Source organism: Miniopterus natalensis, chromosome 2 (genome assembly GCF_054644295.1).
Source record: "Miniopterus natalensis isolate mMinNat1 chromosome 2, mMinNat1.hap1, whole genome shotgun sequence".
Taxonomy (NCBI): domain Eukaryota; kingdom Metazoa; phylum Chordata; class Mammalia; order Chiroptera; family Miniopteridae; genus Miniopterus; species Miniopterus natalensis.
In genome coordinates, this window is record NC_142082.1 from 56,935,339 (window position 1) to 56,949,485 (window position 14,147).

Consider the following 14,147-nt stretch of genomic DNA (forward strand, 5'->3'; position numbering starts at 1 on the left):
TATTTATTTTATTTTTTTTGGTCATCAAATCCCTTGCTACCCTTGGAAGTATGTTTTAGATTTCTTCACTGTCTTATTCTTTCAATGAAACTCATAAATAAAACAATACTCTTTATTAAACATGTTAAATCATGGGTGAAATGTGAAGTTTGAAAGAAAATGTATCCATCACACATAGATTACTTATTAATTATAAAGAAAAAAGTTTCTTTACAATGAAACAATTCCACATATATTGCCTTACACAAGACACCAAACTTATCACTATGGACAATGGGACACTGACTGTCACAAGCCTCCCTATATAAGGCACATTACACCACCTCCCAAAAGGTTTCAACTAAATCTAATGGGAAAATAATAGAAACTAATTCAAATCGAGGAATTCTACAAAAAACAAAAAAAAAAACATAAAACAAAAACTAGTCTGGATTCTTCACTATACAAATGTCATGAATGACAAAATGTTCCTGATTAAAGGAGACTAAACAGACTTAACAAGTAAATGTAACCTGTGAGCCTTACTTAGATCTTGAATTAAAAAAATAAAATCTACAAAGCATATTATTTGGACATTTGGAAAAATTTGCGTTATAGCAGTCCTATTGTATCAGTGCCATGAGTGTGATAATTCTATTGCAGGTCTGTAGAAGAATGCCCTTGTTCATAGAGATACATGCTGAAGTATTTAGGAGTGAAGTATGATGGCTGAAAGTGACTATAGAATTATTCAGCAGCTGTAGCATAAATAAACATACACAAATGCAGCAAAGTGTTAAAAAATGGTGAAATTAGGTAAAAGTTATGTGGATGTTTATTGCACTGTTTTTGCAGTTTAGGTAAAAAACAACTTCAGAATGAAAAGTTTGATGTGGAAAAAAATACATTCCATTTATAAGGTCATTCTTAATATTCTGTACTTAAAAGATAAATTTTTGAAAGTAGGCACCTTTTTTAACATGCCATAGAAATGTTCATGATGAAAACAGTTGAAATCCAAGAAAAAAATTATAGTAGCATCAAAAAGTTAAAAAAGTAAATTCCAAGAGTACAGTTTAAATTTTCAATTAGATGGCAGTATATTAATAATGAAGGTTAATCAGAATTATTTTATTTCTCTATAGTTTTAGGCTTGAGTTTCAATTTTAGTGCAGCCTGCCTTCCACGTTCACAAATGAATTAAAATATCCCTTTTATGTAAGGTCTAATCACTATAACAAATATTAGAAGCTGCAATATAGGTTTTCCAAGGCAAAAACTAAGAGGAATATGTAAATAAAATTAGTTTGGATAATTCAAACCTTAGTCAAATTTAGAAGACTCAGAAATGTGACTAAGCCTGGCCGGGAGTGGCTCGGCGGTTGAGCATCGACCTAGGATCCAGGCGATCGGGGTTCGATTCCCGGTCAGGGCACATGCCCGGGTTGCGGGCTCGGTCAATGACGCTCTCATCATTGATGTTTCTCTCTCTCTCTCTCTCCCTCTCCTTTCCTCTCTCTGAAATCAATAAAGATATCCTTTAAAAAAATGTGACTAAAACATCATTTTCTCAGAAATGCATCTAAAATTCTCAAAATTTTCTATTAAACTGAGATCATAGATACTTATTTTGGGTTGGTTATAGTTAAAAGTAAATGTGGTAAAGTTGTGTAAAGGCAGCACAGTAGAAATAAATCAGTAATCAAAAAATAAAAGCATTAAACTCATTCTTTAAATGTAAATTGATGTTTGTGAATTCATTTAAAATCCTGCGAAATAAAAAACTCCCATGGGTATAACATTTAGAGTTAAAAGTTATTTAAATTTTTGATAAGTAGAATTAAACAGTATATTGATATCCTAAAGAAATATTAATGAATTTAAAGGTAAATATACAAATATTATAAACTTTTTAGTACAAATAATTCTCATGAAGAGAACTTTTAGAATTAAAAATAAAAGTTATTAAAGTTTAAAATATCATGTTTAAGGAAAATATTAGATATGCTGGAGACAGAAATAGTGAATGGAAGATGTAAAAAAAGTACCAACATGTAAAAGCAAATGATATGACTCAATATATGTCCCTTAGAAATAGTCTTTAAGGGAAAAGTGAGAAAGCTAAGGTGGAGGGAGAGGAAGAACCATTTCAATAAAAATGGGCAATAACTTTGCAGAATTAATAATGGGTTATATCTTCATATTCAGTAAGGTGATACTTTCTAAACAATATTAATAAAATAATTTTACTCCCAATAGAACTTATGGCCATTATCATTATTATATATTACCTATTAACAAAACCCAAATGGGCAATTCTCTGAAATAATTAATCAATTAGATAATCCACTAAAAAGATCAGTGAATTTAGTGAAATAAAAACGATAAAAGGCAAAAATAAATATATGGTGTAAAATTTGTCACATAAGTATAGATGCAGGATAATTAAAATAAAATTGTTCAATTTAGAGTAGATTAGGCTGCAAGAATCTATACTACTATAAATAAATATATATAGTAATACTATATACTATAAATATAATACACATATAGCAATACAATATATATAGTAATATTCTATGCTATATTCATACTTAAATATTCAACAATGTAAAGTTTATTGTTTGAGTATGGTTAGTTTAAATATTGAATATTTCTATATGAAGCTAATAGCTCTAGGCTGTGACTCAGGCACCCAGACCCTTACTTTTTGTGCACCCTCCATCCACTAGGGTTTCATGTCCTCTTTAACTAGCTGGTAAGAGAGAAAGAGAACATGAATGATACACACTTACATTATAAATACTTTGGTGTGGTATTACCACACATCCCTCTCCCTCTGGTCATAGTCCATTGACATGTGGCCTGGCAAAGAAAACCGAGTGAAGAGTAGCTGTCTGGGCACAAAATCTAAAATAGAATAAACCATTTCTATATGACTATAGAGACTATATGGCTTAGAAAACCTCCTGGCTGACAGGAAACCTGAATGAGACTGGAACTATTAAAAATGCCTGAGTTGCTAAATAAATTCTAACCCCAGATAGTTAAGCCCAGGAGTTTTTACAGATGAGTTTTATAAACATTTTAGAAACAGCTCCATCCTTTAAAAAGTCATTCTAGTTATAAAACAAAACAAAACAAAATGCTGAAGAGCTCATTTTTTAGGTTAAGATAATTAACCAAAAGGAAAGAAAAATTATAGAAAATTATAAACATGGGTACAGTTAATTAAATGCAATATTAACAATCTATAGTACATGTATATATAAATATAATTATCAACACATAGTTATTTCATATTCATATATGCGTATATATTCAGAAATTTTGTAAATCTATGCTCTCCTAAGCTAGTGCACACATACTGTTAAACATTTCACTCTCTTGTTCTTAATTTACAAGCAAAGGAAGAACCATAATTTCTGCCGAAGTGCATACAGATATTGTAGTTGAAACTGCATCTGTATGTACTAAATGATTTTGAACATTATATGAAGTAAGAACGGGCAGAGGAATTGAATAGATATCTGTTTCCAAAGAAGACATACAGATGGCCTAAAGTCACATGAAAAGACTCTCAGCATCACAAATACAGAAATGCAAATTAACACTACACTGAGATATCAACACACACCTGTCAGATTATCAAAAAAGAAGTAACAGGTGTTCTCAAGGATGCAGAGAAAAGGGAAGTTTTGTGCACATTGGCCATAAAAAATGAAATCTTGAAATCTGGGACAATATGGATGGACCTAGAGAGTATTATGCTAGTGAAATAAGTCAGACAGAGAAACACAGTATCATTTCACTTAGTTATGGAATCTAAAAAATAAAACAACAAAAAAACATAAAAAAATTCAAAGATTCAGAGAATAAACTGATGGTTGCCTGAGTGGAGGGGGTGGGAATGGGTGAAAAATGTGAAGGGGAATAAAATGTACAAACTTGAAGTTATAAATTATGTCACCAGGATTTAATGTACAGCATAAGGAATATCATAATAACTTTGTATGGTGACAGACGGTTACTATAGTTATCATGGTGATCACTTCATTAGGTATATAAATGTTGAAGAGCTATGTTGTACACCTGAAACTAATATAATATTATGTTAACTCAAATTTAGTAAAAAAAAAAGTAAGATGCTTAAAACAATTGCTATCCTTCATGGACTTAAATTTATCTTGATTATCAATCTAGGTTTGAATCATTTGCAGCAGATTGGCCTAATGCTTTGAGTAATACGATAGTGCATGTTGTTTCATGTTGTACACAGGGTTTCACAGCCCTCTTCACTTAATGTTTAGGTTGTTTGGAATTAAAGGAAGACACCATTGAAAACCTTCTTGCTGCAGCCTGCCTCCTTCAGCTGCCTCAAGTGGTGGAAGTGTGCTGCCATTTCCTCATGAAGCTTTTGCATCCATCCAACTGTTTAGGGATCCGGGCATTTGCAGATGCTCAAGGGTGCATTGAATTAATGAAGGTGGCTCACAGCTACACAATGGTAAGGAAATTTAATGTTTTAATAAGAGAGACATAGTTGTATTATCAAAAGTTAAAATAATTGCTGTCATTGCTTTGAACAGCTTTTTAAAGTTCAACATAAAGTTTGTATGATTGGCACATTTTTATTATGGAATACAATGTAAAACATTACATAATGGACTTTATTATGGCTTTATTTACATTTTGTAGGCAATACAGATATAGATATTGACTATTTGGAATTTTAAAAGTTGTTTAAATCAACTTTTTCTTAACTGCTCCTGGCATATCTATCTTTATAAATCCACTTTCACGGCCATCTTTTTCCCCCCTCTTTTTTCCATTGAAGAGCTAGCCGTCTGTGCCATAAAGACTTTTCTTTTGCATTTTCTTTACAACCTTTCCAAAATGGACTGAGTTGTATCCACCAAAATTTAATGTTGAAGTCCTGCCTCCAATGTGATTGTATTGGGAGATGGGACTATGGGAGATAATCAGATTTAGATGAGGTCGTGAAGGTGGGGTCCTCATGATGGGACTAGTGACTTTATAAGAAGAGACACCACAGAGTTTTCCTTTCCACCTTGATCTATATAATGTAATATATATATAATGTGTGTGTGTGTGTGTGTATATATATACACACACATAATATACATATATTATATATATATATATATATATAATGTATTTTAATGCCTTTATAGAGACACTAAAGATCCTTTTAACTGTACACTTTAAATGTGTGAACTTTAAGGTGTGGAATATTTTTACATTATCTTTATTCTAGAATAGAATAATCAATTACAACAGTTTTATACCCATAATTTTTCATACCCTAGAAATAATCATTTTAAAAACATGTAATACAGTCCTGGCATATAGCAAGAACTATATAAAATGCTACCCATTTTTGCTATTGTTACTATTAACATTATTAATGATTTTATTATTATTACTGGAACAACCACTTATAAATTATAGAACTTTCCTTTTTCAAATCAAGGGAATAATTTATATGAGATAAAGCTCATTAAGCTTTATAATTGCTATTTATTAAAGAGCTCTTATTTTGACATTAAACACCTTCTCAAACCACTAATAATATTCAGTCATTTAAAAGCCTTCTAATTGTTTTTTTAGATAGAATTTCAATACAGTGTATTATGTTAATTTTCTTCTTTAATCCTTTAAGCAGGTTAGTAAATTAAATGAAAATATAGAAATGCAAGGAAAAAGATACTTGCTTTGTGATTCTATTGTCAAATTCTTCTTTCAAAATATTTCATGACAGGCCACAATACCACTATTGAAATTATATGAACCATGTGAGATCAATGTAAGCAAATACTTCATCAACTAAAATATCAAAGTCCAACTGCAGTCATTTAATTATGCACATTTCATTACAATTAGGAGCTCCTGGCTTAGTGAGCCAAAAAACAATATGCCTCCACATCCAGAGGGATAATGGTCCCTTCTGCTCTAGTTTGAAATTATTAATTTACTAATAAAAATGTTTTTCTTGCAGCTGCTTAGACTATTCTGCAATTTGTCACACAATAGTAATGATATATTTTTCTCTAGACACTTTAAAATGTATGCCTTTATAGTAAGTAAAATGTATTTAAAACAGAAACATAGAAGAGTTCTAGCTCACATACTCAGTGTTCTAAAACAACTATATTTTAATTTATTTTTAAAACTACAAATGGATTATGTATGTCATGTCTGTTGAAATTTAAATGATTTCTAATTCTTTTGGAGGCATGAAGCTCCAGTATTCTCTAGATGTTCATGGGTTACTATTTTAGGGAAGAGAATCTACTGATCAGCTGTCTTCCTAGATCACTATTTTCTTTCCATTCCAACACTTTAAAATGAGTGTTTGCATCTGATATTATAATATTATAACTTCCCAGCACATGTTTGCTTCTAATTCTTGATTAACCCGGCAGATGTCTTCATCCAATCTATCCAATCCGTGCTTTGAGAACAAACCTATTATACTATGATTTTTTTTCTTGTTAACCGTGTTTTAGCAAATCATCCTCATTTTCCTATTACCTCCAGGACTGAATTAACTTCTTCATTTGCTACAATTATTTGTTATTTATTTCACAAGTAACATTTTTTTCTAATTTTTAATTTTCTTGCTAAGATTTTCTAGATATGAACTTGGTCTTTGAAGTCTAGATCTTAATTTGCTGTCTGTTTGTGTTTACTATTAATATTATTTGCTAGCTTTCTTTAGAAATTTCACTCATTTATTTGGCTTAGGCTATTGATTTTGTGTGGATGACTTCAAAATCTATTCAGGGAAAGTGGCCCAGCTTGGCAGTTGTTCATGTGCAAACTACTGGAAAATTTTTATTGCAAGCTCAATATTAGGAAGAAGTATGACGCCAATTTTAAAGCATTTAAAGTTGGACTGTGTAAATACAAAGCTAGCAAAAAAATAACTGAAAGAAATAGGCCCCCCTTGTGCTCTACTAGTCAGTTTTCATCATGAGACCTGTGTTTAATTCTGTACTTCACATTTTAAAAGTGTTAGAGAATGACAAGCAGAAACAGATGAGAATGACAAGAATAGTAAATATTTTATCAGCATTTCATATGAAGAAAAGTTGGAAAAAATGATGGGTGCCTGTGGCTGAATAATATTAGGGAATGAAAATAACTCTCTTGTATTTGACAGAACAAACTTATATCTAAAACAATAACATTTAAGTATTTCTCTTTTCTTTTTTATTAGTGTAATCTGTTCAAAATAAAAATGTGAAAGAATAATATTAGAGTTGATCTGCTTTGTGTGAAGATGGATGAAAATTGCAGAGTCCACTTCAGTCTTCTGATCTTTCTCTTCTGGGTTTTCCATTTAGCCTGATCAGCACTTCCCTCCAAGGTCAGCTTTGCCTTTAGAGGAGACTCCTTGAACTGCATTTCCCAGAAATTCTCTCTCCTTATGGTTCTGGGTTAGAATTTGCCAACAAAAGGCATTCACTCAAAAAACAGAAAGTGAAAACGAACAGGAAGCTGTTATTAGCCACCCACAGTTGCAGGCAGATGTGGACAGATGAAAAGTTGAAATAACTTCTAAGGGAGCCCTTGAAAGTGATTTCCTTCACTACTGGAGACTGAGAAAGTTGATGGAAGCCTTCTAGAGGTCCTTAAGGAATGCAGTGTCTCTGCAGAGTTTATTTCAGAAGAATTCACATTAAACTGAAGGTTTGAGATTAGTAGTAGAAATTTCCTTAACCTTGCCTTCCACAGCTCTATGCAAAAGCTGTGTAGGTCTCCAGATCTCTATCTGAAGTCTTTCTTACATAGGACATGGAGTAGCCTCTCTTCCTAACCCAACATTGTCTTCAATACCTACCCCAAAATAGCAGTTCAGACTCCATACTTTGATATGCATGGTGCTCCGCACCTAGCCTCTAAATGCTGCGACATATTTCCTCCAAAAAATGGAATTGATTTTACCCCTCCTAATTATATGCTGTTAATTCCTGTAACTTGTACTTTACTCATGATATTTCTTTTGTCTGGAATCTCCGGTATCTAATTCTAAATGGCCCATCAGTTTCCAAATTAAATTAATCCATGACTAAAAATACCTTAAATCTTTTCATGGAATTATTTCTCTCACTTGAAATCTTAGTAGTCCTCTTCTTAGGATTATGTGATGTCATCATAAACCCCCTTATACAATTATTTATCTATTTTATTTGTGACTGGTCTTCATAATTATATTGCAAACTCCTCTCTGACAGAGAACACGCTTTTCCAGTAAAATTTGTTTGGGCCTAACAAAGCATCTAGTACCTTGTAATATATTAATTAATCCCCACAGTTCCTTGGATACATTTTCTGGATGGTGATTCTTTGCACTCTTGGATTGAATCAATGAGATTGTGCATGGTTTTCTTCTAACTTTCTTTCCAATCATACTTCCTACCATTATTTTTCCTGTTCACACGGTTCCAGCCACACTGACCTTCTTACTGGTTTTGGCTACATCAAGCACACTGCCTCATGGTGACCTCTGTGCTTTCTTCTTCCCTGTGCCAGAAACACTCTTCTGCCAAATATTCATATCCTTTCTCCTCTGCCTCATTCATATCTCTGCTCAAATGTCACTTCCATAGAAATCTCTTCTCTGAATATTAAATATAAAGTGTACCTGCCTTCAAAACTCTCTATTCCCTTACACTGATTTATGCCTTTTAGAGTATGAATTCCTGCCTTTATTATGCATATACATACATATATATATAGTTTTTGTTGCTGTTGTTTACCTCAACTACTCATCTGGTAGCTCCTTGGTAGCATTTGTTTGACCTTCTGCAGGGAGACTGAGGTCACTCTAGCTTCTGCCACTGTGTTGGATGGCAATTCTCACCCCTACCGGTGCTGGTGGTGTACAAGTTAAGTGCACAGTATGTACCAGGTATGGTTCAGGGTGTTAAACATACTTATTTAACTTAATCTTTTTAAACTCTTGCAAGTTTTGTGTTACATCCATTTTTTAAATGATTTAATAATGTTTGGATGTGCTAAATAACTTACTCAAGAACAACAGAAAGAACATGATAGAATGGGGGATTTAAACCTAGTATTACGTTACTACAAATTTCATGCTCTGTCCAATATACTAACGAATATACAATGATTATGTTTCACCCGTTATCAAGCCAGATTTCTGATATCCAGAACACCTCACAACATGGCTTGGGAGGAATAGATATTATAAATCTAAAACGGAGATGAGACCAATGAACTCCATATTTTGTTCCTTAGGGTTTTTTTTTGTTTTTTGTTTGTTTTTTAATTTCTCTCTTTACTCTCACTTTCTGGCTAGTGCTACCAGCATGGCATGAAACATTTCACAGTGTTTACGCTGGAGGCGGAAGCAGTGGCAACAGGACTAATTAGAGGCCACCCTGTTCAATCAGTAGCCTTGAAAGGTTGAATTCACAGAGCTGGAGCATAAAAGCTTCCTGAGTCATTATAAGAGTAGCTGCCCTTTCAGAGGCTAGTACTCTAAAAAAATCCTATACATACATCATTCACTTGTCCTTCAGAGCCATTAGACAATGACAGAAAAAGAACAAACTCTCTGTTTTCTGGTCATGATTTTGAAATACCTGGCGTTTCTCATGGTTTCTAGCTAGCAGCATGCTTTTTCATCTTTACCAATAACCCTTCATAGAAACCATAACTTAGAGTTTGCTTTGGGAAAATAAATGTAATTTAACTTTAAATTTGTTTGCTTTTCTAAGTCATCAAAGTGAAGTTTACAACACCCATAACTTTTCTCAGGACTATTATATGATGCATTAGTATTAAAATTTGTTTAGAATGTTTTCTTATTTTTTTATGTTCATTAGTTGGTGTTACCCCTTTTCACTGTCTCATATATATGAATGCTCTGAGTAATGACTTTCAGAAGGTTTTTGTAAATTGATAACAAATGAACTTGTGTACAATGAGTGGCTTGGAGGATGACTGTCGTTCATGCTTAATGTTCACAAAAATAAGAAGCATATGGAAGCTTAGCTAGAGAGGACCCTCCTCTTATTCTTGTTTCTCTTTTTACTTGCTCTGTCCATAAATTAGACCCACATCTCTTTGCAGGCAGTTTTTATTTGTGTTCTGACAGTCATTGGCAAAATTTCAGTCTACTGGCTAAAACTGAAAGTTAATTTGAGTAAAGGAGTTTTAAACATTTACTTTTAGTTATGTTTAGTGTCATACATAAACAGGATGTTCAGATTACACTGAATAAATTGATAGAGTTGTATAAAAATAGTAATACTGTAACAAATAAGTATTCACTAATGTAACTGTAGTTTGACTATAGAGAACTTTTAATAGTTAGGGTTCTATAAAATAATTGCAATTAAATATGTTTTAATAACAGTTTCAAAGACTAATTAAACATAACCACAGAGTATACAATGAAAAGTATAAGCTTTTTAAGGGTTCATTTTAGACACAGCCCATTTCCTCTATTCAGAAGCCCCTCTAATATGTTTCCATCTTAAGATTTTATATCCAAACTTAAGACTTTTTTATTTTTAAGAAATGTGCCCTGCCTTTTGTTGATGAAGGTGACAATAATAATCATCTAATTGAAAAACATTCCATTCATTTTAAGGATTCTTTCATTTGCATATTTTAATTTTTTTATTTCTTCTCCTTTCTAAAACACAAAAGTATAACACAAAGTTGTATAAAATCACAACACACAAAATCTATTAAAATGTATCAGGTTTTTGTTTGTTTGCTTGCTTGTTTTTTATTGTCCAACAGATTAACATTTTTGTAAGGTTGCTGAGTGTCTTGAGTTGATACTATGGCAACAATATAACTAATAAAAGTTCAAGAAGCACCTCTGCTGTTAAAAACTGTTCTATAAAGGCACATCTATAGGATTTTTATTGTAATTTGCCCATATGTGTTAAATGATTCAAATCATTTAATCAATAGAATGCCTTTCTGTGATAAGCAATATTCCTACATTATTTTAGTAGTTCAAAAAGGACTTCCAATCTAATGTCAGAACAAGGAAAAGCCAGAAACGTTATGCCCTTTTCACTTTGCAAAGCCCAGTTCAGCAAATAAAATCAATACTTTTGTTCAAAAGAGAGAAAATTTCTTATTTTTTATGCATATGAAAGTCTCAATTATAATAATTTGCACATCATGAACTAATGTAAAATATTTATATTTTGTGATGAGGTAATGAATCACATAGAACTAATTTCTTTTTATTTCCATTTTAGATTTTTCTTTTAATGCCATTTCTCTGTTAAAGATATATTTGTGCTTAAGAACGTTCAACAGTAATTTTTTAAAGAGACATAAAAAGAAGATAGATTATACTTCACAAGAAACATGATAAATCAATATTTGCCTGAAGGGAAACCCAGTCTGCCTTTAGTAAAAAGGGCAGAGTAGAGAGGGGGCAGACCATTCCCTAAAAGAATACTTTCAGAAATTTATTGTACAACCATACAAATTTGAGGAAAAAGTAACTTCTAATAGAGTATCAGATGTTCCCCCAGACCCCACCCTACTGTAAATATATTAACATAATGTACAGAACTAGATTACATGTTCCATGAGGTGATACTTGCATCTGACTTGTTCCCTGCTGTATTCTTAGTTCTTAGTATAATACCTTTCTCATTTAGACACCCAATAAATGTTTGAAAAAAGAATAAGTGAATAAATACTTTCATATATTAATAATTTAAAATATATTATTATGAAATTTAACAACTTAAATGAAATATTATAAATATTAATAAATTCAAGTGAAATATATTATCCTTATTCCACAATAAATAAAAAATGTTTATATTGTGCCTAATTTTACTTTTCATATTTCTTTATTTAAATGTATTTATAAATAAATACATACAGGATGCACCCATCACCTTTACAGTTCTTTAACTTTTTTAATTTTTTACTATGTCTTTATTGATTTCAGAGAGAGGAAGGGGGAAGGAGAGAGAGAGAAACATCAATGATGAGAGAGTCACTGATCAACTGTCTCCTGCATGCCCCCTGCTGGGGATCAAGCACTGGGAACTGAACCCAAATCAGACCTCCATCTCTTGGATCATAGGCTGATGCTCAACCTCTGAGCCATGCTTGCTGGACCAATTCTTTAACTTTTTAATCAGCTATTTCAAAACTGTTCAATGGGAAGCACATATTTCATCTACTGTGTGGGTGTTTTCTTAAGTTTTCAGTGGACCTATTTCAGATTCAAAGTTTATATTTAATATTTTTGTACTTTAAATGAAAGTTATTCATATTTAAATTTAGTTTTCATTGAAAGCCACCATTCTAAAAAGGAATAAATATAAAACCTGGGGTCCAACATAAAGGACACATACTAACAGAGGAATTAATACTAGATCAAATGTATCCCATTGTCATATATGATTGAAATTACATAAAACATCACATTATAAGTAATTAAATGTTGCTAGGTAATAGTAATAAGAAATCAGCAAACTTCTGAAGACTAAGATTCAGATCCTGACCTCTCTAAGTAATTCCAACAAATAGTATACTTTTTGGTAGGATTTACTCTAATAAGCACATAACTATTTTTGTTGTTGTTTTTTCAAATATATCTTTATTGATTTCAGAGAGAGGGAGGGAGAGAGAGAGAGAAAAATGATTGATGAGAGGCTCATTGATCGGCTTCCTCCTGCAAGCCCCCTCTGGGAATCAACCCACAACCCAGGCAGGTGCCCTTACCAGGAATTGAACTTCGGTCTCCTGGATCCTGAATCGATGCTCAACCACTGACCCACACTTGACTGGCTGTTGTGTTGTTTTTTAACATTAGATAATATTTATTTGAGAAACATGAAAAAATGTATTTTATTTGAGTTAGAGTTATATAATTCACAATTAGTAAAAGGGCTTTCTTGATAATAATGAAGATTAAACACTTTTTAAACAAAATGGGCTATTTCATCAATACTAAATCTAAGTAGATTTACTTAAGACTGAATAAATTTCAAGCCAGATATTCTAGTATTCTAAGCATTTGTTGAAGATAATTTGCATTTTAATTGAATCTAAAGTGAAAAGAACATGGAAAAATTTCCAAATATATAGGTAAAGATGGAATTGAGTTTCTGCTCCAGTTCTATTTGAAAGGAAAATAAGCTGATTATCAATTTACAGAGTAGTGTTTCTATTTTTACATCTGGTATATGGATGAATAAATGATAATGACTAAATGATGAAAATACAGAGGATAACATGAAATGTAGTAGAAAATACATACTTTTGAAATAAATATATTGCAGTTGATCTAGATAAAAATTGGTGAAGTTAAAAATAGAGTTTATTATTTCTAGTCACTGATTAAGACATAGATGCATATATTTACATATACAAATAGACATCTGTATCAGCATTGACTGCACATATTAATCAGAAGAAAGGTATATTGTTAAATAGTAAACTCTATGTAACTCTAGTTTGCATTTTTAAAAAATACGTATTTCTACATATACATATACATTTGTATTATGATCTTTGTTGGTATATTAATTTTTACATTTTATTTTATTTTTAATTTGACCCAGAATTAGAAAAAGAATAAAGGAAATAGAAGGGGGGCAAAAGTAGGTTTATAGTTGTGGGTATGTAAAATACAATGTTTATTCTTATATTATTATTTATTAATTATTATATTATTTTCCATACAAACAACTTTAAACCAATTTTGCCCCACCCTATATAGACAACAATTAGGATATTTTAGTAATGATTAAGTTTAACTTGTCAAATGTCACTTGTTAACTTTTCACTTGGGGATGCAAAGATGTACTTTCTTCCTCTTCAAAAGAATGTTGCAAGTTTCATTTTCTTAATTATTCTCAAAGATTATGGGGAAAGATGTCATTAAATATTGAAAACTTGAAAATATCAACTACTCTCAAAGAATCTAAAGTTTGGTTTGTAAGTGGCCAACATTGCATTTAAATAGTCTGCTTCAATAGCTAAATTATTTTAGTTTTTTGTGATGGCTTAGTTGTCAGTAGATTGAAATATAACTCAGCATAGAAAATAATATTATTTTACTAGAGCATTTAGAATAAAAAATGGTCAGTTTGATGAACTCACTTGAAATTCATCATTGT

General features: G+C 31.5%; 1 protein-coding gene across 2 annotated transcripts in view; it reads left to right on the forward strand.

Annotated features, from left to right (window-relative positions):
* The window catches only part of KLHL1 (kelch like family member 1), a 329,988-nt gene that overhangs the window by 156,499 nt on the left and 159,342 nt on the right, over positions 1 to 14,147 (forward strand). For both annotated transcript variants that reach the window (XM_016216440.2, XM_016216441.2), the window contains one exon: positions 4,290 to 4,486. In XM_016216440.2, coding sequence (XP_016071926.2) covers positions 4,290 to 4,486 — 197 coding nt within the window. The remainder of the gene's footprint in view (positions 1 to 4,289; positions 4,487 to 14,147) is intronic.